Source organism: Saccoglossus kowalevskii, chromosome 6, assembly GCF_978046115.1.
Source record: "Saccoglossus kowalevskii chromosome 6, keSacKowa6.1, whole genome shotgun sequence".
NCBI lineage: Eukaryota > Metazoa > Hemichordata > Enteropneusta > Harrimaniidae > Saccoglossus > Saccoglossus kowalevskii.
In genome coordinates this window covers 9,542,988-9,568,250 of record NC_140646.1, presented here as the reverse complement: position 1 = coordinate 9,568,250, position 25,263 = coordinate 9,542,988, and the positions used below count along the sequence as shown (strand labels likewise).

Genomic DNA, 25,263 nt, shown 5'->3' with positions numbered 1-25,263 from the left:
AAGGGGGATAGCCGCGTTCCATGGGTGTCTTTGCCAATTGAGGACGACCCATCTAGCCCTGAGAGCAGAGTTGCTTGAGCGCATATGCTATTATGCGTGCCCAGCGCTCTGGTGACCTCCTAGACCAGGCGACTTTTTTACTGGTGGGCCACCGCACATCTACGTGCGACACCCCCTAGTGTTGCCTGGCTCGCTTGGCCAGGGCCACTACTGTGCTACGAGACGCGGCATTAGACGCACATGTTTTCGCCGACAAGCTGAGCCGGGGTACGTCCCCACCTCAGTGACGCAGACTGGACACCCTCCACCCTCTTTGTTCAGGGAATGGTGGGTACAGTCTCGGAGCTTCAGAGTGCAATGAATCAGAGGGTTCAGATCGAATCCACTAGCCAGTTGGTCCTGCCATGGGCAAGCTGAGGGCACCCCAAGCACAAAAAACACAACACCTTAGGGCGTTGTCCGCTAGCCAGAGTCAGCCAGGAGGCAAGCGCTTATACCCTTCCATGGGAGGGAAGGGTAGTGGCGCGCCCCCAGGGAGGTAAGAGCCAGGTGGTGGCTCCTCACCCTCTCTGGGCGGACGTCTACCCGGCAGCAGGGGAAGCATGTTTGACGCTCACCTCTGCAACCGGGGGGGACAGGCACGTGTTCGGTGAGTGGCCAGGTCACAACTTAGTGACTACTTCAGTCCTTGGGGAACTCACCTCATGGGGGAAGGGAGCACCCCCCCCTCGCAACTGCCGAACACATGGCCACACATCCCTGTCTCCATCCACCGTTTTGACTGGCTAGCCCTGCTAGACTTAAGCGGGGCCTACCTGCACGTACTGATGCACCTAGCGAGTTGCCATCTCCTTCGAATCGCCCAGCTGGGCCAAGTATTCGAACTTCGGTGCCTCCACCCCCCCCCCCCGTTCGGGTTAGGCACAGGGCCCTACGTGTTCACCAGAGGGATGAAACAGGTAGTGCTGCTGCTTCACCAGATGTCGGTACACCTCAATCCGTACCCAGACTACTGGTTACCAACAACCCGGGCAAGGGGTAATAGCCAAACGCATCAGGCTAACACAGGATTTACTTCACCAGTTGGGCTCGTTAGTAAATCGACAAGTCCCACCTCGAGCCAACGCGCAGTTGGTGTCCCTGGGCATGGAGTTTTGACACAGAGGTAAGCTTGGCTTAGCTATTTCAAGCATATTGCTTAGCGCTAAGCAGCCTAGCCGAATGCCTAGTCAGCGATCCCTCGGTGTCCCTCCGTGAACTAATGCGGATCATCGGAATGATGACCTCGGTTCGAAGGGTCGTTCCCCAGGCCGCACTACGCAGCCGCCCGGTATAACGCTTGTTATAACGCCGAGCTCTCCTATGGGTACTAGATAGGCGGGTTTAGATCTCGGACCAAGTGAAGGAAGCCCTGCCCTGATGGTCGTTACTGACCAACCTCGGGCAGAGGGGCCCCCTTGGACCCGCTCGCCGCAGGTATGACTCTGGTAACAGATGCCTCCCCCCAGGGTTGGGGAGCGCATCTATTGGACGAACAAGCCCAAGGATATGGCTCCCGCATAGTTTTGGGACCACCATATCAACCGGCTCGAACTGTGAGCAGTGTACTTAGCACTACCACGCTTTCTACCCGTAGTTCGAGACCACAGAGTCCTGCTCCGCACAGACACCGCAGCGGTGGTCTCCTTCATGAAGGAGGGGGGGACGCATTCCCCATCGTTGTCAGTCCTAGTGGAGCAAAATTCTCCTTTGGTGCCTGGAATACAATGTGGAGCTAACCGCACACCACCTTCCAGGGGTGAGGAACAGTCTGGCGACGCCCTTTCAGGTCAACTCCGTCTCCAGAACACGGAGTGGCTGATACCCCAGTGGGTAGCCTCCAGGCTGTTTTGGCTGTGGACGGTCCAAGGTTAGACCGTTTGCCGCACCCCGGAACACCAAGCTCCCGACATACGTAACACTCCTGCTGACTCCAGGAGCCTGGGCCAGGGTCGCTTTGCTACCCTGCGGACCCACTTAGTTGTGTACGCTTTTCCTCCCTTCCCGCTAGTCCACCGGGCACCGGAGAAGACTTCGACAGGTGCACACCTGCATATTATCATTGGTCGCACCCAATTGGCCAAACAGGGCCTAGTTTCCACTTCTGTCGGAAACGGTAGTCGAAACACCAGCAGTGCTTCCGGACTTCCCGGACATGCCGTCCCAACCAGACGGCGCACTACCACGAGCCCAGCAGGTATCACTTACCCGCATAGAGGCTCTCATTAGACCTGCACATAGGAAAGCTTTATCTGAGCGGGCTGCCAACGTCCTGGCCAGGGCAAACAGGGATTCCACCAATGCAGCCTACATTTCTAGGCTGCGAGCATACACTGGTTAGTGTAGCGGAAGGGAGATTGATCGATACCATCCCTCTATTGGCCAGGTAGCAGGCTCCTTCGTCCACCTGTTTGACGAAGTGGGTTTGTCCTACGCAGTGATTGTTGGCTACAGGTCGGCCTTGTGCCCCACCATTCAAACGTACGGGAACAAGACTAGCCGATTGTCCTATTTTTAGGAGACTATTTACTGCTTTCCAGACGCCAAGACCCCATACAAGGGAGCCGCCCAACTGGGACTCGTCGGCTGTGTTGTCTGCTCTAAGCAGACTGCCTTTTGAGCCTCTCCAATAAGCACCACTCAATTTTTTGATGTGGAAAATAGTCTTCCTACTGGCCCTCGCCTCAGGTAGGCGCCGGTCAAAGCTAGGCGCACACTATCGTTTGCGGATGGTTGTGCCGCTTTCATGGGCGATCAAGTTGTACTAAGACACGAATCGGGTTCTCGCCAAGAACCAAATCCCAGGACACGATCCTCAACCGATCGTCATCCCCCGGCTGGCAAATATTGTCAGTCCGGAGGATCAGGAGGAATTGCTTCTCTGCCCGGTTCGAGCGCTGAGTGGCTACGAGAACCGTACCAGGTTTTCTAGACTGGGAACCAAACACATGTTTTTGCGTTACGGCCCTGTCAAGCGGGATAAGCTGGTTTCCCCGACTTCCATCCCCAGGTGGATTACTGCGACTGTACTGGAGGTCTATAATACACTATCCTCCTCAACACTGACCTTGCAGAGACACCAAGTACAAGAACATGAGGTCCGTGCGATTGCTAACTCACTAGCGCGAGCGTCAGGTGCCCCCCCCTCAAACACATTCTGAGGGTAGGCTTCTGGAGAACGCAGAACGTCTTCATCAACTACTACCTAGGAGACACCCAATCTATTGAGCAGGGTCTCTTCAGGTTAGGCCCCGTCGTAGCGGGTCAGGCCTTGTTTGCTGACCCAGTCCGAACGACTGCAGGGGCCTCTGCGCATAGGCGATAAGTCAGTCTCTGCATTTTTGCGGGCAGATTGTCTGTTCCACTAGCACTTCCTGGAAGCTCCCAGGTTTCGCTTCTGTCGACCTACGCCCTCATGCGAACTGTTTCGGTCCTACTTCAAGCTTATCACCCCCGAGTTCGGCTTGGGTCTAGCTTTCTTGGGCACACCGAACCCTGTCACCACAGCAGCATTGGCTTCTTGCTTCTGGGACAGCACAGGCAAGGTAAGACACCACCCTTCTTGGGTCTTAACTTAGGTTTTTGGGTTTGTTTTTCATCCCGGACTGGGGGAAAGTCTTTCATCATTCTCCTTTTTTTTCTGTTTGCTCGGAAAAACCCGCCACCTATCGGTGTCTGACTCTGCCTACAGTTCAAAATATTCATTTTGACTGACCGGAGTCTATGGTGGGTAATTGAACGTAGTGAATTTAGGCGAGGGTTCTCCGAACCCGCCTATTCACATAGTTCATACCCACCATAGACTCCGGGTCCCCCCCAACCTCCCCACTCTTTCCATCGCGTTGGTCTAAGTCCTCGAGGCGGAGAGAAAGGAACCAGAGTGAAGGACGGCTACCTGTGGCGCTGCCAGGTGGCCTCGGTCACGTGGGTTCGTGACGTAAGGGGTAAAAGAATCTTGAGGTCATGGGGCTTCCCCTGACCTGGATTCTATCTCTCCGTCACCGGCAGAATCGCTGATTAATGCCTACAGTTCAAAATAGTCATTTTGACTGACCGGAGTCTATGGTGGGTATGAACTATGTGAATAGGCGGGTTCGGAGAACCCTCGCTTAATTTACATACTGTAAAATATGTTTTTTAGCTACTTTAGCTAATATTATCACTAGTTTAAAATAATGTATATTCTCACATTGAGATTTTAATACCTAAGCTAAATTAAGATTCTGTTAATTCATGTATTGCATCAAATTTGCTAAAATTGCATGTTTTATGGGTTATGGGTTTCACTATATTTTTACAAAATTCAATATTTGATTTTGTGTTATTGTTTACAATTGCTGGAAAGTTTTCTTGATATGTCTTTGCCTTTTCAGGAGTATTATAATTAATATGTAAATTATTTCAAACTAAAGAAAAATGATCCTGTCTCTTTAATTGTCTAGATGCATTATTGTATTTGTCACATGTTTTGTCACTTGATTAGATAGCACCAGATCCTGTCTACAGTGGTACACATAAGTACTTGGAACAAATGCTGCCACATCATGGAGTTGAAATATCATGGGTGACAGCAGGATGTCATGTTGATGAATATAGAAAACTTGTCAAGAAAAACACAAAGGTAATTCAATCCTACTCTCTATTTGTACCATGGCATGGGTGACTTTAATTCTTGATGGCTGGTACAAAAATGAGATTAAATCTAAAGCATTGATTATAGAGAGATAATCAGATTTATATACATGCAATTGTATTTTAATACCAGTTGGAGAGCGCCCTCTATGGCTGGCGCATTCTTGTTTAATTGTGCCTTAGAGGGGGGAAGCAACATTGATCCACCTCTTTTGAACTACACCGTCAACTTGCCGGCTTGCAGTTTGTTTCTTCTACAATTTTAGTCGTATTTTCGATAATTTTAAGGCAAGTTCTGGTTTACCTGGGGTTATCGTTCCGCCGTTGAGGTTTCAGGCATCCTTTCACACGTTTGTTTAAGTCATCATGAAGCCTAAAGTTTTAATTTTGGGTCATTCTTTTGTGGCGCGATTGAGTACGTCCATGTCAAGTGGACGCAACGCATGCGCTTTGCCGCTTTCGTTTAATTTGAGTAATTCGGCAGAAATAAAATTACATGGTGTCGGAGGGTGTACGGTGGAAAAGTTACGGCGTTTCGATTTACACGTCGTTCAGGATTTCAACCCAGACGTGGTTATTTTACAGTTGGGTACAGTTGATTTAGCATCACTTTCTGCATCCAATGTAGGGTCACGTTTAATTAACTTGGTGCGTCATTTGCATGATCGCATGAACGTCAAGGTCATTATTGTGTTACAGGTTTTCCCTCGTGTCACAGCAGCTCGGAGTAACTTTAACGAACGTGTGGCTCAGTTAAATAATATCTTAGAGGTGGAGTTTGACTCCTGTGTGCGAAGCACACAATGGAAGTCTTTGCAATCAGTCTGTTTGTATGTTTGTGTCCATCTGTTCCACTGATATCTCAAGAACCATAGGTTGGTTTTTGATGAAACTTGATGCATATATGCTCTGGGCTAATGCGCATATTTCATAATGTTTTGGTTTAAATACATGCATTACCTAAATTGCATGATAATAGCTTTGGAGTTAATGTGTGTCCATCTGTTCCACTGATATCTCAAGAACCATAAATTGGTTTTTGATGAAACTTAGTGCATGGATGCTCTGAACCTAAGGCCAAAAAAAACAAACTTATGTTGACCTCAAGTCGGGAAATTAAAAAATTGGGTCAGTCGGATTTTTTTTTTTTTTAAACTTAAGGTAGAGATGCAGTTTACCTGACAGGTATTTTAATTAGTTAATTAGGAAACCAAGATGACCTCCCTTGTCCACAAAACTATATATTTTCGGAAAGCTTATTGTATGAATTTTAAAGTTTTGTTTATTTGTTTAAAGCGAACCTAAATGTGGCCTTAATTTATGGTTGTGTATACTGTAAACTGTATTCGAAATAATATTACAGTGGTTTAAATTTGTTTTAATTATAACTGTAGCTTGGATAGGCATTTGAAGTGCTTGCAATTTAACACCATGGAGGCCATTCATGGAGGGGAATAAATAACGAACGAACATATTTAACATCCGGGTACTTTTCAAAGCTATGACGTTTTAGTATCTGATTGCATTCGTATACGCCATTGTACATAGCCGTTCATGCTGCCAAGCATTGTGTACTACTAGTATAAACTCAATTTTTATATGCACAATGTGCTTTTTAGAACTTGGGTTAGAGCATTATGTGTTTGAACCACAGTATTCTGAGAGTGGAAGCCCAATTGCATTAAAGTAACGTACTTCCATGATCGTAAGTCCCTCCCGAGTATGAAGCCCATCCCTCTATTTTTACTAGGTATTTATCGAGTTAAGGGCATTCGCGATTATAAGCCGAGAGTGTTTTTACTGGGCGTCGACGATATTCTCTAAAATATGCGTGTAAAAAGTGTGTTTCATTTCATAATAATCGTGATTGGCACGGTAGTGGTTCGTGCTTTTATGAGAAAACTCGCATTAATTTCAGAGTACATGGCGAACGTACACAACGTGGTTCGCATCCATTCTATTCTGTCATTTACTCAGAATGAACTCCGATGTTGCAATACTGGAGTAATCCATATTTCTTCGGGTAGTAGCTTTCGAAAAGACAAAAGTGTGATCGTTAAGTCGTGTACCTAGTTATTTGGCATGGTTTACTTTGAAGCTATCATGAAAGGCCTAAGGTTTGAGCGATGTGATATGATGTTGGCGATCGTGAAAGGTGTTTAAATTCTTCCTCCACACTCAGTTTACCCATGGTTACTTATTAACGGTCGTTTACTTTTCCGAAATTGCTAATCGCCAGTTTTGAGGGGAAAAAAAATCATCGTTTTTTTCGTTGCAATCAGTGCTACAGATCACATTTTAACATTGCGGTAATTCACTTCCGCATTGCGTTAAAAAATCAATCATCGTCAATAATCATTTTGATTGGTTAATGAAAGACATGACCTGTTAGGTCAAAGGAAGTTGTTTCAGGTCAAATCGTGCTGAAAAACCTCATGGTGGAAGATTGCTTTGCATCGAGTTTGCGTACGATCGAAAACATACCAAAACGAAGATAATGATAAATGCCTTTGACTGTTTCCCCACAGACCCTACCCATACCGAGACGGTATGTAAATCGTATTGTAATAAAATGTGTGGGTTTTTATGAACATGTTTGTTTCTTCATTGTAAGTGTCGTTAAAATCAATGACGCATTTTTTTTTCAAAAATAAGTATTATTTTCCCGAGCCCAGTGTGGTGAACGAACAATCTTTTTGGATAATTTTTCGTTGTTGGCAAGATGGTTACAGTGTTTAACCCCAAAACAAAATCATCTTTTCTGAGTTGGTCCTCGAGTAAAAGCTCATCCCTTACTTTTTCCTTACGTGTTCATGTGTTCATGCCTCCGGGCTGATGGTCAGGGAAGTACGGTATACTGTGAAGATTCAGATCAGTCAAGTGTGAGTGATGAGAGTATATCGACGACTATGCCCCTTGTTCGGATGATAGTTTTATTTCACGAAAATGTTTCCACCACCAACCTACGAACTCAAGATTGCATACTCCAGCATCCAGACTTTGAAATAATTTGCACGCACAGTGCAGTACTGGAAATAGCATTTATTAGACAGATGGACAAGAAAAATGCCTGTCTCGATCAATCGCACATCCATAATGTTTGTATGTTGATACGCTTGTAAATAACATTAACGTAAAAGTCGAAACAACCTAGACTAGAAGTCTTAGTCTCCCTAAGTTGTTTATATTTAATCAGATAATATTTAGTCATCATGCTTTGTTACCTTTCCTGTTTATACCTCATGAGGGCGTTTTTTTATGGCAAGATGGCGCAAACGGAAGTCCTTCGCAGGTTTATGGTTTCTCATATTTAAATCATCATAACTCTGAAGATAATCATTTTTTTTAATTTTTTTTTTCAAATTTATAATCAATATACATAATTTGATAAATACAAACACCAAATTAGGCTCTATTTAGTTCCTCTTTAAAGTATTTTATTTTTATGGACACTGTTGTTTGAAATATGCACAAAAATGTGCTTTTTTCGTCAAAAGTGATTTAAAAAAAATTAGCTTCTAAACCATGCTTCTGTTTCCTGTCAAAATTGGTTTATGGGTACATCTGTTTACTATGAAGAAAGTGCCGTCTTGAAAACTGTCTACCAGTTGTCAATTTTGTAGGGCAGCAGCTCAAATTTCACTACTTCAAGTTTATGCATGAATTAACACCCAGGCTAGTTGTCTGTACGATTGCTGTAACACTATTCAACTAAAAACAATGCCCCGACGGCGTTTTGAAGATAAACATATTGCCAATCATTTGTGAAAATTTCAAAACAAAAGGTCAAAGCGTCTAGGAGCTATTTTTACCTTGCCCGTACCATCAAAGATGGAAGGGAAAGGTATATTAAGACAAAAATTGTGTCCGGCGTTGTCGTCGTCGTCGTTAATAATTGTTATTGTGTGCATAATAACTTTACTAATTCTATTCCAAACTTCATCAAACTTGGTCACCTTATTCATCAGTATGAAATCTTCCCCGAGTTTGAACAACAGATGTCCTGTATTAAAATATCATGAGAAAATCTGATAAAATATTTTGACTGTTTCTACTTGACTGATCACTGGTGATACACATCAAAGGTCACTGATCTTAGTGGAAATATGCATTGTTGTATGTGTTCAATGAAGCAAATCATTTATCTTGTAATAATATTCTTGGTAATGTATCCCCCAAATCCCATGGGAATACTATACTGGGTTTCAAAACCAACTCATGGAAAGACAATGAGTTCATATTTGTCTCAGTGAATCATTAATTTTTGACAGACACCTGTACAAAATACTTGGACAAAAGCCAGCTAAGATTTTCTGTTATCTTGCATGTTTTATGAATCTATTCACGTCTAAATGCAGCATTTTTTTTCTGCGATGAGGCATTTGTTTTTATACTAAAATATCTGAATTATTTTGAATAAAGCTGGAAATTATGTCCCTTAAAATAAATAAACAAATAAGGCACCAATGTTTTTGTAAGATATTTACATCTTTACATCTGAATCCCCACTGTTGTTTCAACCCCAAAACTTGTTTGTATTCAAAATTAATTATGACAATGCATATTTATATTGAAACAAACTATGATAAAGGGAATTATATTATATAACAAAGGGTATAAGGTCACCAGAGTTCAACTATATTTTTTTAAAGTTCTGGAATGTTCACTAAAAAGAAGCTGAGATATTTGCTAATTTGCATAACAATTCACTCAGTAAGAAGTTTGCTAATGCTCATAATTAAAATGGCTGTTACAGTTTCAAATTTAAATGTATTATCGTTTTGTAAAAAGTTAAATATAGTGCATAATATGGAGATCCCGTCATTTCTTTCTTTTACCATGTTTTTTTTTATTATTTATGTACAGCCTTGCTAAATCTTGCTACGCATTCAAAAGAGAGAATGTTTGCACCTGTTATCTATATTTTAAAATCGTTTTTGAGCATGTTCCACTATTCACAACTCTACAACATTTCAACAGTCCATAGCCAAGACTTTTTGGATAATAAAAAGCCAAAAAAAAAATCACTCCCAAGTGCCCACGAACCTGCATCTCTACCTTAATTGAAAATTTAATAGTTGATCCAGCTTTTGTTGTCATGTACACAGCAAACGTGTTCGCCATGTTCGCTACCGCTGTACACATGTACGTACACACGATCACAAACCCGGAAGTGAGAATACTGACAGCGCTAAAACAACATACAAAAGCCGTAGTTTTGTTTGTGATGTAAGCGGATGAGAGTTTTATTATAAAATGTCACGTTTTGTAAATTCAATAAAATTTTAGGCATTTCATGTATTAAAAATTATATTTACTACAACAAACGTATTGTTTATGATTCAAAATAATGTTTTTATTTAATTAAGAAAATACTTGGTGCGGCGATATTTTTAATATTGTGCACCAACTATCCGTTGAATCGCAAATGTCAAAATGGCCTGAAATGCAAAAGACGTGTTTGCTCTTCAGACTTCGCAACATGTCAGAGAAATACAGATCACCCCAGGTTCAAAGTCTCCACTTTATCCCCCAGGGGATCAAACAACGATCCGGGATCGTTAATTTTTCGAGGAAACACTTATTTACTGTAAAATGGGGAGTTGTTTTTAGCTCCGCTGTCGACTTTGTCAAGGGGAGCTTATCATATGAGTGATTGTCTGTTGTCGTCTGTGTCAATGTTTTACTTTTTCGTCGTCTTCTTGAAAACTACGATCCTGAATGCTTTGATACTTGGTGTATATGTACCTTGGGTAGACCTCTCTTAGATTTGTTCATTTCATGATGATATCTTCAATTCTCTAATTTTGGTGAATATTTTCGTCATTTCTTTTTAAACAGTGGTATTTTTGACTTCTTGTTATTGCATATATAGGTACTACATGAGATCCTCTCTCAGATTTGTTTATTTTGTAATGATATCTTTAATTCTCTAATTTTGGTGAATATTTTTGTAATTTTTGGTATGAGGTGATATTTTCGGAGCTTATCCTATGAGTGATTGTCCGTCGTTGTCCGTCGTCCGTGTGAATGTTTTACATTTTCGACTTCTTCTTGAAAACTACAAGTCTGAATGCTTTGATACTTGGTGTATATGTACCTTGGGTAGACCTCTCTTAGGTTTGTTCATTTCATGTTGATATCTTCAATTCTCTAATTTTGGTGAATATTTTTGTCATTTTTGGTAAAAAGTGATATTTTTGACTTCTTGTTAAAAACCGAAAGTCTGATTGCTTTGATATTACATATATAGGTACTACATGTGGACCTCTCTCAGATTTGTTCATTTTGTGATAATATCTTCAATTCTCTAATTTTGGTGAATATTTTTGTAATTTTTGGTAAAAAGTGATATTTTCAACTTCTTGTTAAAAACCAAAAGTTCAATTGCTTTGATATTACATATATAGATACTACATGTAGACCTTTCTCAGATTTGTTTATTTTGTAATGATATCTTTAATTCTCTAATTTTGGTGAATATTTTTGTAATTTTTGGTATGAGGTGATATTTTCGGAGCTTATCATATGAGTGATTGTCCGTCGTCATCCGTGTCAATGTTTTACATTGTCGACTTCTTCTTGAAAACTACAAGTCTGAATGCTTTGATACTTGGTGTATATGTACCTTGATCATATCTTCAATTCTCTAATTTTGGTGAATATTTTTGTCATTTTTGGTAAAAAGTGATATTTTCGACTTCTTGTTAAAAACCGCAAGTCCAATTACTTTGATATTACTTATATAGGTACTACATGTGGACCTCTCTCAAATTTGTTCATTTTGTAATGATATCTTTAATTCTCTAATTTTGGTGAATATTTTTGTCATTTTTGGTAAAAAGTGATATTTTCGACTTCTTGTTGAAAACCACAAGTCTCTTGCTTTGATATTATACACATAGGTACCTCAGGTAAACCTCTCTCAGATTTGTTCATTTCGTGATGATATCTTCAATTAACTAATTTTGATAAATATTTTTGTCAGTTTTGGTAAAAAGTGATATTTTCGAATTCTTGTTAGAAACCGCAAGTCCAATTGCTTTGATATTACATATATAGGTACTACATGTGGACCACTCTCAAATTTGTTCATTTCATAATGATATCTTTAATTTTCTAATTTTGGTGAATATTTTTGTCATTTTTGGTAAAAAGTGATATTTTCGACTTCTTGTTAAAAACGACAAGTCCAATTGCTTTGATATTACATATATAGGTACTACATGTGGACCTCTCTCAGATTTGTTCATTTTGTAATGATATCTTTAATTCTCTAATTTTGATGAATATTTTTGTCATTTTTGGTAAAAAGTGATATTTTCTTGTTAAAAATCACAATCATTTATGGTCAAAAATGATATTTTTGAATTCTTGTTGAAAACAGTAAGTCCCATTGCATTGGTACTATGCATATTGTTCATTTTCTAATGATATCTTCTGTTCTTTAATCGAAATGTGCATTGCTAACAGCGGAGCTATCTCAGCCGAGAGGCTGCTTGTTGTTTTTTGCAGGTGCAGAACCAGAATTATCTTCTGTACTTTAATTGAAATGTTCATTGCTAACAGCGGAGCTATCTCAGCCGAGAGGCTGCTTGTTTTTTCTTTCTTTGAGAAGTGCTGTCAACCAAGGCATAAATATGTGTTTCTCTGTACATAAATTTCACATGATTTGTTAATATTAATGTATGATAATAAAAACTTAATAATTTTTTTCTGGATTCTTGTACTTTATTTGTATCATTGTCATATGAGAAGTACTCTTGTCCTTATTTCGAGATATTGAAACTAATTCAGGGCCACAAACTACATGTAGACCTGTACGTGAAGTACATGGGAAGTAAAGTTGTTGTCACAGGTAATGTACACCAAGGATCATTGCAGTTTCTCAGTTCCTCATCTGGTGCTAGTATGACAAACAGTATTATTGCCCTGTTCCTGTAAAAAATATCAGGTTTTTTTACTGGAACACTTCGGTGATTGGCAGTGTCCTTGTATTAGGAATACAGTTGTACAAGGAAGTTTATCTAAACAGACACAACACTGACTCTTCTACATATTTGCAGATCTGATTTGCATACTTACTTACTGTTGTACTTGTTTGTTGCTATCTGGTGTTCTTGCTGAGACCAGGATGGAGAGTGCTATGAACTTGAAATTGCCAATTTATGTCCATGTCAAAAACTGATTAAATTATATGTTGCAACAAGCGAAGGCAGTGTCATTCATGACTTCTTTGATTGAATACATTTTTACTGCTTGGAGGCCATTTTTTCCCTCAAAAATCTAAAAAAAAAAAAACTTTTTCTACCCGTTACCAGCTTTTTCTCAGATATGTGTCATCCAGTTTTGTTCAAAGTTAGTACAGGGACAGGTAATAATTGTTTACAAGTGCACATTGCATTATATGTTTATCAAGTTATTCATTTGGCTCTTCTGAGACAATTTATATTTTTTTACCCCCCCCCCCCCCAGCTTTTAGAATTTTAGTACAGCTCATAATGGATAAATTCACTCTGACACAAACCCAGTTCAATATCAGTTTTAAATTGTTTTCTCAGCGGGGGCTATGACATGTCATGTCTTGTTTTCATCCATTTCTTCTTCTTTCCAGTTAGGTGAATTTATTGATTGATTTGTGAAAATGTAGGAAATATGTACATCCATTTTTAATGATTTATAGCCCATCAAAATGTTGTCGATCATTTCATTTTTTTTATTTGACACAGGAATTCAAATGCATTACAAACTACTGCAACCTGCAGTAAATAGCAAATCAAGGCAATCCTCAGATATATCCCGCAATTTGTGCAATTCACACAATTTTAAGGACCACATAAAAAGTTCAATGCTACACTAACTTTTGGTTGCTTGTCCATAGTGTTAAAAGATTGATTAGAAAAAATACTAAAAACCATTACATTTCAAACAGGTGTTGTATGCAGAAACGCCTGCTAATCCAACAATGGCAGTAACAGACATGGAAGAATTTGGTCGCCTTGGTAACAGTCTTCCTGGTGTTATGACTATGGTAGATGCTACGTTTGCTAGTCCCTATTTATTACAACCATTGAAATATGATGTAGATATCTCTATACATAGCTGGTAGGTCATTGTTAATATTGTACAGTGAAAACCACAAAGCTGTATTTTTTTTGTGACATTTGTTTATAATCTTTTAGCCGTCTAGGTACTGTTTACCATACTTTCCCAGTCATAAGCCCAGGGGTCTAAATATGTAAAATTAGAGTCAGTAAGGGGTGAGGTCCACTTCAAAAAGGATGAAGAATTTTTTGTTCAACATTGTAACCATTTTAAACATTTTTGGTCACTATGTATGTCTTTTGGGGGAAAATAAAACTGCAAAATGAGTTTAATGAGTCATTAATTTCCACAACACCTCTACAATGAAGTACAAAAATGTTTATAAAGTATGGCCAGCTGTCTAGGTATTGTTTATGTGTGTACAGCCTGTATATCCTTAACATTTTTGGTATATGTATTCATAAATTCATTTTAGTTTGGTATAAAATATTTGATATGCAGTCTGTTTTTAGCTCTGCTGTCGATGTGAAACTTTCTAGGAAGGTACCTTGGATGGTTTTCTCTCAGATTTGTTCATTTCGTGTGGATATGTTCAATTGTCTCATTCATAGCGAATATTTCTGTCATTTTTGTTCAAAAATGCTATTTTCGACTTCTTCTTGAAAACTGCTAGCCCGAATGCTTTGATACTTGGTATGTAGGTACCTTCGGTGGACCTTCTCAGATTTGTTCATTTTGTGATAATATCTTTAATTCTCTAATTTTGGTGAATATTTTTGTCATTTTTGGTAAAAAAGTAATATTTTACTTCTTGTTAAAAACACCAAGTCAGTATTGCTTAGTTATTACATATGTAAGTACTACATGTGGACCTCTCTCAGATTTGTTCATTTTGTAATGATATTTTTAATTCTCTAATTTTTGTGAATATTTTTGTCATTTTTGGTAAAAAGTGATATTTTCGACTTCTTGTTGAAAACCAAAAGTCCAATTGCTTTGATATTACATATCTAGGTACTACATATGGACCTCTCTCAGATTTGTTCATTTTGTAATGATATCTTTAATTCTCTAATTTTGGTGAATATTTTTGTCATTTTTGATAAAAAGTGATATTTTCGACTTCATGTTAAAAAACGCGGGTCCAATTGCTTTGATACTACAAATCTAGGTACTACATGTGGTCCTCTCTCAGGTTTGTTCATTTCATGATGATATCTTCAATTCTCTAATTTTCATGAATATTTTTGTAATTTTTGGTAAAAAGTGATATTAAAAAGTGGTTAAAAACCGCAAGTCTAATTGCTTTGATATTATATATGCTACATAGGTACGACAGGTAGACCTATCTCAGATTTGTTCATTTCGTGATGATTTTGTTCTTCAATTATCTAATTTTAATGAATATTTTTGATAAAAAGTTATAAAGAGTCTGATTGCTTTAATACTATACATATTCTTCATTTTCTAATGATATCTTCTGTTCTTTAATTGCAATGTGCATTGCTAACAGCGAAGCTATCTCAGCCGACAGGCTGCTAGTTTTAACTATTAGGCAGGAAACTAATAAAATTATTGAACAAAATCAATCTAATTTGCTGAGGATTCTGTATTTTTCATAAATTATTACTATTTGTTTTCCTTTCAATATAATAGTACCAAATATTTGGGAGGGCACAGTGATGTATTAGCTGGATTTGTTTCTACTCGACGACTTGAACTTTTTGAAAAGCTGAGTTCATACCAGAAGAGCATGGGCAGTACACTGGTAAGAGTATTCTCAAATACAATGTAATACTTATGACCATTTGTGCTACTAAGATCTACGTGTGTTTTAACACTAACTGTAGGTTTTAAATTATGACCTCATTAGTATCCTTTAATTTATGGGTTTCTCAGATAATTTTAGTATAATTGTCAGGAATGATGGAAATTCATTCATTATCTCCCAATCTTTACATTATCATTTATACATTTTAATTAACATATATTTGCTAAAATATAATTGCATTGCGATGTTAAAAATTACGTTTTCATTCAAAATAAATCTAGTCTCATTAGTTTCTTGCTATTTTTTTTTAATTTCTCATTGCAGTCACCATTTGATGCGTATTTGTTATTACGAGGTGTACGTACATTGCATGTACGCATGGATAGACATAGCTCCAATGCTTTAAGAATAGCACAGTATTTAGAACAACATCCCAAGGTATAGTTGTCTATGTGTACTTATAATTTATATATATACAAATTTATTGTGTTCTTTACTTGATTACATTAACTCAGCCAGTTTTGCTGGCATTTACTGACACACTATCGTAATAGTTACTATGTGCACGTTATGAGATCCTGGCTCGTACGCAAATTTTTAATCCTTCATGTTTGGAGAAGGATTACATCAGTTGTGTTCACATTAGTCAAGACCCCATTGGCGCCACTCTGCCCGTGACGAAATCGATCACGCCTTAATTCGTTAATCTGTTATTTGACATAAACATGGAAAATGATACACTTATGATGATAATAATAATTGCTATATTGAAATTATATTCATTTGCTGTTATGATATTTATTATGAGTCAATGTGCACATGAATGACAAGGAAGATTCAAAAATCTTTTTTTTTTTCACATTGATGTAACATTGTGGAAAAAAACGGTTGTAGCAGCACATAAATATGGATTGATGATGACGGTTTGCATTCATTTCATTCATTACTACAGCATCCGACCATATATAGCTGCAATTCCTTCGATTGTCATGTCGTAGTATTATAAATCAGTATATGTTCTCTTCAAATCAACACAGAGAACATGATTTTGGTTTGTGCTGAGCATTCAGGCCAAGTGTTATGGTCCTGAGTGTCTATCAGGATTTTTCAGTTCCAGCCACACACACACACATATTTCGGTATGTTCCTACTCTGTCCCGAGTCTCGGCATGTGCTGAGATCTCTAATGTGAACACCACTAGTATGTACAAATTGTTAACAATATCACAAAGACGCCAGAATTCTCTAATTATATTGAGGCATTACAAGCACCATCTACATTTAATTCATACATTATCAATGTGCTATTTTACATGCCATGATAAAATGGTCTGACACATTCATATCATACCAGTACACTGAAAATACTAAAAATGTCTCTTTATGGAGATCATTACATTCTAAATCAGTAATTAAATAATGGCTCAATATGTTATAAACATTTTCTTTTAATTTTCATATTAGAAGTGTTTTTTTCTGTATTTACGGTATTTTCTCATTTATCTACTAGATGTTTATATTTGTCATTTAAAAAAAAAATTATACAGCAACTCTTTTTAGCTCCGCTGTCGACTTTGTCGAGCGGAGCTTATCATATGAGTGATTGTCCGGTGTCGTCCGTCGTCGTCGTCCGTGTCAATGTTTTACTTTTTCGACTTCTTCTTGAAAACTACAAGCCTGAATGCTTTGATACTTGGTGTATATGTACCTTGGGTAGACCTCTCTCAGATTTGTTCATTTCGTGATGATATCTTCAATTCTCTAATTTTGCTGAATATTTTTGTCATTTTTGGTAAAAAGTGATATTTTCGACTTCTTGTTAAAAAACGCAAGTCCAATTGCTTTGATATTACATATATAGGTACTACATGTGGACCTCTCTCAGATTTGTTCATTTTTTAATGATATCTTTAATTCTCTAATTTTGGTGAAAATTTTTGTCATTTTTGGTAAAAAGTGATATTTTCGACTTCTTGTTAAAAACTGCAAGTCCAATTGCTTTGATACTACATATATAGGTACTACAAGTGGACCTCTCTCAGATTTGTTCATTTTGTAATGATATCTTTAATTCTCTAATTTTGGTGAATATTTTTGTCATTTTTGGTAAAAAGTGATATTTTCGACTTCTTGTTGAAAACTGTAAGTCTGATTGCTTTGATATTACATATATAGGTACTACATGTGGACTACTCAGATTTGTTCATTTTGTGATGATATCTTCAATTCTCTAATTAATTTATTTTGGTAAATATTTTTGTAATTTTTGGTAAAAAGTGATATTTTCGACTTCTTGTTAAAAACTGCAAGTCCGATTGCTTTGATATTACATATATAGGTACTACATGTGGACATCTCAGATTTGTTCATTTTGTGATGATATCTTCAATTCTCTAATTAATTTATTTTGGTGAATATTTTTGTAATTTTCGGTAAAAAGTGATATTTTCGACTTCTTGTTAAAAACCGTAAGTCCGATTGCTTTGATACTATTCATATTGTTCATTTTCTAATGATGTCTTCAGTTCTTTAATTGAAATGTGCATTGCTAACAGCGGAGCTATCTCAGCCGATAGGCTGCTTGTTCTTATTTAAATTTTAAATTCATATATGTCTAGTTTTTCAATTATCATTCCCATGCCTTATTGGTATGATATGATATATATATTAAATTTATTTTCAATTGATTAGATTTTAAAGGTTTACTATCCTGGTTTGCCGTCGCATCCCCAACATGAGATCGCAAAGAAACAAATGAAATTGTTTGGTGGAATGGTTAGTTTTGAGCTGAAGGGAGGATTGCAAGCCGGCAAGACATTTGTAGAGGTGAGTTCAGAATCATTAATGCACAAGTTTTGTCAGCTGTCTAAAAATAAAGATTCATTCACGAACGGTTCCAACTTTTAGGAAACTTGGTCCCCAGGTGCTTGCGTTCAACTGGACCTGGTAGACGCCATGTGAAGTCTGATTTATTTACAGTTGATAGAAAATATTATATAGAAACTAAAGATTTGAAAAAAAATTATTGATGATGATGTAAGAAAAATAAAAAAGTACATAGTGGATCACTCCATCCATTCATCCATCTAGACTTATTTCTGACACATAACTTGTTGAGTTTCATTCAACTTTTCACAAAGACATCATTTTGTTCATGATCAGTCTAATAAGGCTGCTTCAAAAAAGAGTCGCTCATGTTTTTTTTAGCTCCGCTGTTGACTTTGTCGAGCGGAGCTTATCATATGAGTGATTGTCCTTCGTTGTCCATGTCAACTTTTTACTTTTTCGACTTCTTCTTGAAAACTACAATTCTTATTGCTTTGATACTAGGTGTACAAGTACCTTGGGCAGATCTCTCTTTGATTTGTTCATTTGTGATGATATCTTTAATTCTCTAATTTTGTTAATGTTATTTTTGGAAAAAAGTGATATTTTCGACTTCTTGTTAAAAACTGCAAATCCAATTTGTTTGATACTATACATATAGGAACCTCAGGTAGACCTCTCTCAGATTTGTTAATTTTGTGATGATATCTTCAATTCTTTAATTTTGATGAATTCCGATTGCTTTGATACTATACATATAGGTACATGTACCTCGGGTTCACCTCTCTCCGATTTGTTCCTTTTCTAATGATATTTTCAGTTCTTTAATTGAAATGTGCATTCCTTGTTTTCTGTTTTTTTCCCAAAATATGGTATAAGAAAAAAATTACAAATGAGAGGACTAAGAACAAATCCTTTTTTTAGTCTTTTCTTTCAAATTGACAATTGAACTATCATTTTGTTTTTGTTAATTTGATAAAAACAGGCCAACTAGTGGGCATTTCAGATCCAAGCCTGGACTAGTTTCATTCACATTTGACAATAATGTCAGAGCAATGTAGCATACCATATCAAAGTAATAGCAGAGATATTACATTATCACACATACCAGAATTGTGTGAACCATTTATAGAATCTATGGTTTACATGACATTTATTTATCTTGTAGAGTTTACGAATCCCACATTTAGCTGTGTCGTTGGGTGGTGTGGAAAGTCTAATAGAACATCCTGCTAGCATGACACATGGCAAAGCACTTTTAGGTGAAGAAGCATTTAAACAAAGTACAGTTCCATTGGGACTTGTACGATTCAGGTAATGTTTTATTGTAACTTTATTGTATTATTAAAAATACAATACTTCCATCAAGCCGGATGGTGATAGAGATAACTCTACTATGCTGCGATTATCGCATTTTAGCAAAATGTCTTTCACTTCAAGTTAAATCAAAAAAAGCTTAGAAAGAACTCCCGTGTGTATTAGAGACACAGTAAAAATTAATTCAAAATTACTTGTGCTTGAGATATTGATGGAAAAGCTGAAAACTAATTATGCAAATCAGAAAATTAAAATGAACAGAGTGTAAAACTAATAAGGTCAGCGCAATGTAACAGACCATCTATGTACCAAGTTTTATTGAAATGTGATCAGAACCAAACAATTATGAATTATTATGCTAATTAGGGTATTTATATGAACAGATTTTAACACAAAACTGATCATATTTGTACATTGTCCTAGAGCATCTACTTGAGATATCAGTGTGAATGTTGAACATTTATTAATTATGCAAATTAGATGATTAATATGCATAAATATATACAACTAATTGGCTTTCTGCATAGTTAGATTCATTTAAAGATGATGATTAGTACTCAAGATATCAGTGAAAAAGTCGAAAATTAAATAATTATGCAAATAAGTTAATTAATATGCACAATTATTTACCCCAAAATTAATCAGATCTCTGCATAATTCTAGAGGATCTATGTACCAAGTTTCATTGAAATGTCATGATTAGTACTTGAGATATATGTGAAAATCCGAAAATTAACTAACTATGCAAATTAGGTTATTAATATGCACAAATATTTATCCCGAAACAATCTATCTATGCATAGTGCTTGAGTATCTATGTGCCATGTTTCATTGAAATGTAATGCTTACTACTTACTAAAATTAATTTATTATGCAAATTAGGTAATTAATATGTACTGATGTTACCCTAAAAACTACTAGGTCTGTGCAGTGTCCTATGACATCTAGGTACCAAGTTTCATTGGAATGTGATGATTAGTAGTTGAGATATCAGTGGAAAGCCGAAAATTTACTAATCATTATGCAAATTAGGTAATTAATATGCACAGATTTTGACCCAAAACTAATAAAAACCTGGCAACAGTTCAGAGCATCTATGAACCAAGTTTCATCAAAATCCAATGAGTGGTTCTTTAGATATCAGTGGAACAGTTATGGAACAGCTGAAAATTAGTTAAGTATCATGCAAATTACGTAATTAATATGCATGGATTTTTACTAAAAACTAATCAAATCTGCGCATAAGTTCAGAGCATCTATGTACCAAGTTTCATCAAAATTCAATGAATGGTTGTTTAGATATCAATGGAACAGTCATGGAACAGCTAAAAATGAGCTAATTATCATGCAGATTAGGTAATTGATATGCATGGATTTCTACCAAAACCTAATCAAATCTGTGCATTGGCCCAGAGCATCTATGCACCAAGTTTCATCAGAAACCGATGTATAGTTTTTGAGATATCAGTGGAACAGACGGACACACACACACACATACACATACAGACACACTAACTGCAAAGACTCCCATTTTGTGCTTCGCACACGGGAGTCAAAAAGTTATTTCTGATATCCTTGGGCATGACCAAACCAGGTTTATTCATAGGATGTTTCATTGCAGACAACATCGGAAGAATTTTGAAAATTATTGAATATTATGAGCATGAAAATGAACCTGGGCTTATTAGTCCCCGTTTGAACGCAGTCCGAAAACGGGGACTTATGTTTTGACCTCTGTGCGTCCGTGCTTCCGTCCGTGCGTGTGTGCGTGCGTCCAGACCTGTATCTCAGAAATGCCTGGACTAATCACAATCAAACTTCACACATACATCATACATGATATTATACATATGCACATCAATTTGTTTCATGATCTGATTTAAGATGGCCGAATGGCAGCCATTTTTGTTCTAAAAATCCTCAAAATCAAGCATTTCTCGGCTACGTTGGACATTATATGACCTTGATGCACATCATTTTGTTTTCAGATAAGATTCAAAATGGCCGACTGGTGGCCATTTTGTGTTAATAAATGTGGTTCTAGTGCCATATCTCTGACTTGCTTTGACTGATTATGTTCAAATTTTAAATATTCATTATACATCATGTCATAGATATACAGATATATTGGTTCCGCGTATTTACCATAATGATACTTCCTTTTGTTGTAAAATATTTAAATACTTTCTTTCCGACTTTGCTAAGCTGGGTAAACCGGACCTATTCAAGTTTGACACTTATCAATCAAGTTTTCTGAATGATATCATTTCAGCATGGTTGCAGTATAATTATACGAGTGCAAATAACATAGAAAATATACTTTAAGAACTAATATGAATAATTCTAATATTCGTATTGACAACATGACTGTTGCTTGGAAATGCTTTATACAACACGGTATAATATTTATTAATGATCTTTTAAATGCAGACTGTACATTTCACACGTTTCAAGATTTGGTATCACACTACAGGAATATATGTATATTTGAATATCAACAGTTATTATCTATTTGGAAGTGCAGTATTGTTGAATCTAACATGTCAAAACTAATGGTCTGTATGCCAAATATGCATAACAATATCTGGCTGTCAGAAACTAAAGTTACTAAAAGTGTTTACCTTTGGTACTGCTATGAGGAATTTCCTGATTCAACCCCCTCAGTTATACAGCAACATTGGCTGGACATTTTGAACACCCCTTTACCTTGGAAAAATATTTATTTTGCTCCCTTTTCTATTACTGGCGATGCCAAATTACACTATTTTCAATATAAAATTATTATGAAAATATTGCCTTCAAATAGGTTGTTGTGCTTGTGTGGCTTTGATTCCTCCCTGTGTTCTTTTTGTGAAGAAGTTCAGGAAGACTACTTTCCTTTATATTAGGACTGTAGATATGTATTTGTATTTTGTACATCAGTCAATAAATGAATGGTTTTTGACTCCCGTGTGCAAGGCACACAATCAGTGAGGTCGCCAAAGCCTCATTTGCATATCTACGTTCATTCGCGCGTGTGGCAGTTACGTTTCAAACCAGCCGAGCACTGCATTATTTCACACATTTTAAACTTGCACTGGCTTTAATTCGGAGTTCCCAATACAAAGTTCCTGTGTTTATTTAGGATTATTGACATTCCAGCTTCAAGGCAGACCACTTATTATGGATCGTTCATCAAAGTTAATATGATATTTGAGGTGGTTTTTGAAGGTCGGTATTTCTCTCTAGTGTTGAGATACACTCTCGGACTCCCATTTTTAAAACAGTTGATTGGAAATTAACCATACTTTGCCAACATGTGCATTGTATTTATATTTTATAAGTACAAGACATTTTTTATTTTATAAGGCTTGTGTAAGACTTGGCCGAAGAATTTTCCACTGGCGAATGGGAAGTAACCTAAATTATGACCTATGACCTCAAAGCTTTCAATATTGCATTGAAACCCGGAAGCACGGTATATATATGTAATTACCGGGCGTGAACAGTTTTACGTTTTGTTTTTACTTTAACTATGTTCCATATAATGCGGAAACAATATTGTATGTTGGAAAATGTGTGTAATGAAGCTGTATACTGGCAATTAAATGTATTTAACCTGAAACACCCTTGCCTGCATTGCTTTCTTATAACATGAAATATTTTATAAAACACTGAAGAACCAGTTTGTTTTTGACTTATTTATTAATTAAAAACAAGGGTAATATTTTATTTGGCATGTATTTTACAATCCATTAACAAATAAATGTATGGAGAAATTAGGCAGCTTACAAACAAAATTAATTCAATACAAAATAATTACAGATCAGTTCAAAGTGCCCTCCACTGGATTCTTCATTGATCTGTCATGAATTTCAAATTTTGAGAGCCTCATAAGTTATAACATTATGCCAAGGAAAAATTGATTTTTTTCTGAAATTCTATTCTTTGGCTAATTCAATTCCTTTTTTATGCAAAAGAACTAAGAATTTTTTGTTATTCAACCCACCAATAGTTGCCAACGGGCATCATCGTCAATTCATGATAACCAACTTTTATTTTTTAGCTCCGCTGTCGACTTTGTCGAGCGGAGCTTATCATATGAGTGATTGTCCGTCGTCGTCGTCGTCGTCCGTCGTCCGTGTCAATGTTTTACTTTTTCGACTTCTTCTTGAAAACTACAAGCCTAAATGCTTTGATACTTGGTGTATATGTACCTTGGGTAGACCTCTCTTAGGTTTGTTCATTTCATGTTGATATCTTTAATTCTCTAATTTTGATGAATATTTTTGTCATTTTTGGTAAAAACTGATATTTTCGACTTCTTGTTAAAAACTGCAAGTGCAATTGCTTTGATACTACATCTATAGGTACTACATGTGGACCTCTCTCAGATTTGTTAATTTTGTAATGATATCTTTAATTTTTTAATTTTGGTGAATATTTTTGTCATTTTTGGTAAAAACTGATATTTTCGACTTCTTGTTAAAAACCGCAAGTGCAATTGCTTTGATATTACATATATAGGTACTACATGTGGACCTCTCTCAGATTTGTTCATTTTGTAATGATATCTTTAATTCTCTAATTTTGGTGAATATTTTTGTCATTTTTGGTAAAAACTGATATTTTCGACTTCTTGTTAAAAACCGCAAGTGCAATTGCTTTGATATTACATATATAGGTACTACATGTGAACCTCTCTCAGATTTGTTCATTTTGTAATGATATCTTTAATTCTCTAATTTTGGTGAATATTTTTGTCATTTTTGGTAAAAACTGATATTTTCGACTTCTTGTTAAAAACCGCAAGTGTAAATGCTTTGATATTACATATATAGGTACTACATGTGGACCTCTCTCAGATTTGTTTATTTCGAGATGATATCTTCAATTCTCTAATTTTGGTGAATATTTTTGTCATTTTTGGTAAAAAGTGATATTTTTGACTTCTTGTTAAAAACCGCAAGTCCGATTGCTTTGATATTACATATATAGGTACTACATGTGGACCTCTCTCAGATTTGTTCATTTTGTGATGATATCTTCAATTCTCTAATTTTGGTGAATATTTTTGTCATTTTTGGTAAAAAGTGATATTTTCGACTTCTTGTTGAAAACTGTAAGTCCGATTGCTTTGATATTACATATATAGGTACTACATGTGGACCTCTCTCAGATTTGTTCGTTTTGTGATGATATCTTCAATTCTCTAATTAATTTATTTTGGTGAATATTTTTGTAATTTTTGGTAAAAAGTGATATTTTCGACTTCTTGTTAAAAACTGTAAGTCCGATTGCTTTGATACTATTCATATTGTTCATTTTCTAATGATGTCTTCAGTTCTTTAATTGAAATGTGCATTGCTAACAGCGGAGCTATCTCAGCCGATAGGCTGCTTGTTTTAATAAAACCTATCTACCGGGTATATAGAGTGCATATTTTCACAAATATAGTCAATTAATATTCTCAATATTCAAATGACTAGATGCAAGAAAAAAGTCTTTAATTTCATAATATCTAATACTATATGATGGACGAGAACATGTTCAAGCATATTGTTGTATACAATAGGGCGATGAATTATAATTTATCATTAACTAACAATATAGTTCAGAGCAAAATGATAATTGTGTCCCTTTCTGTCCTTGGT

At 36.6% G+C, this 25,263-nt stretch overlaps 1 protein-coding gene across 3 annotated transcripts in view; it reads left to right on the top strand.

Moving 5' to 3' along the window:
- The window catches only part of LOC102810166 (uncharacterized), a 57,766-nt gene that overhangs the window by 17,001 nt on the left and 15,502 nt on the right, over positions 1 to 25,263 (top strand). For 2 of the 3 annotated variants that reach the window (XM_085500734.1, XM_085500733.1), the window contains exons 4-9: positions 4,523 to 4,660; positions 13,604 to 13,776; positions 15,373 to 15,484; positions 15,812 to 15,925; positions 18,179 to 18,313; positions 19,482 to 19,627. In XM_085500734.1, the coding sequence (XP_085356860.1) occupies positions 4,523 to 4,660; positions 13,604 to 13,776; positions 15,373 to 15,484; positions 15,812 to 15,925; positions 18,179 to 18,313; positions 19,482 to 19,627 (818 nt within the window). The remainder of the gene's footprint in view (positions 1 to 4,522; positions 4,661 to 13,603; positions 13,777 to 15,372; positions 15,485 to 15,811; positions 15,926 to 18,178; positions 18,314 to 19,481; positions 19,628 to 25,263) is intronic. The other variant, XM_085500735.1, reaches the window with a different exon arrangement.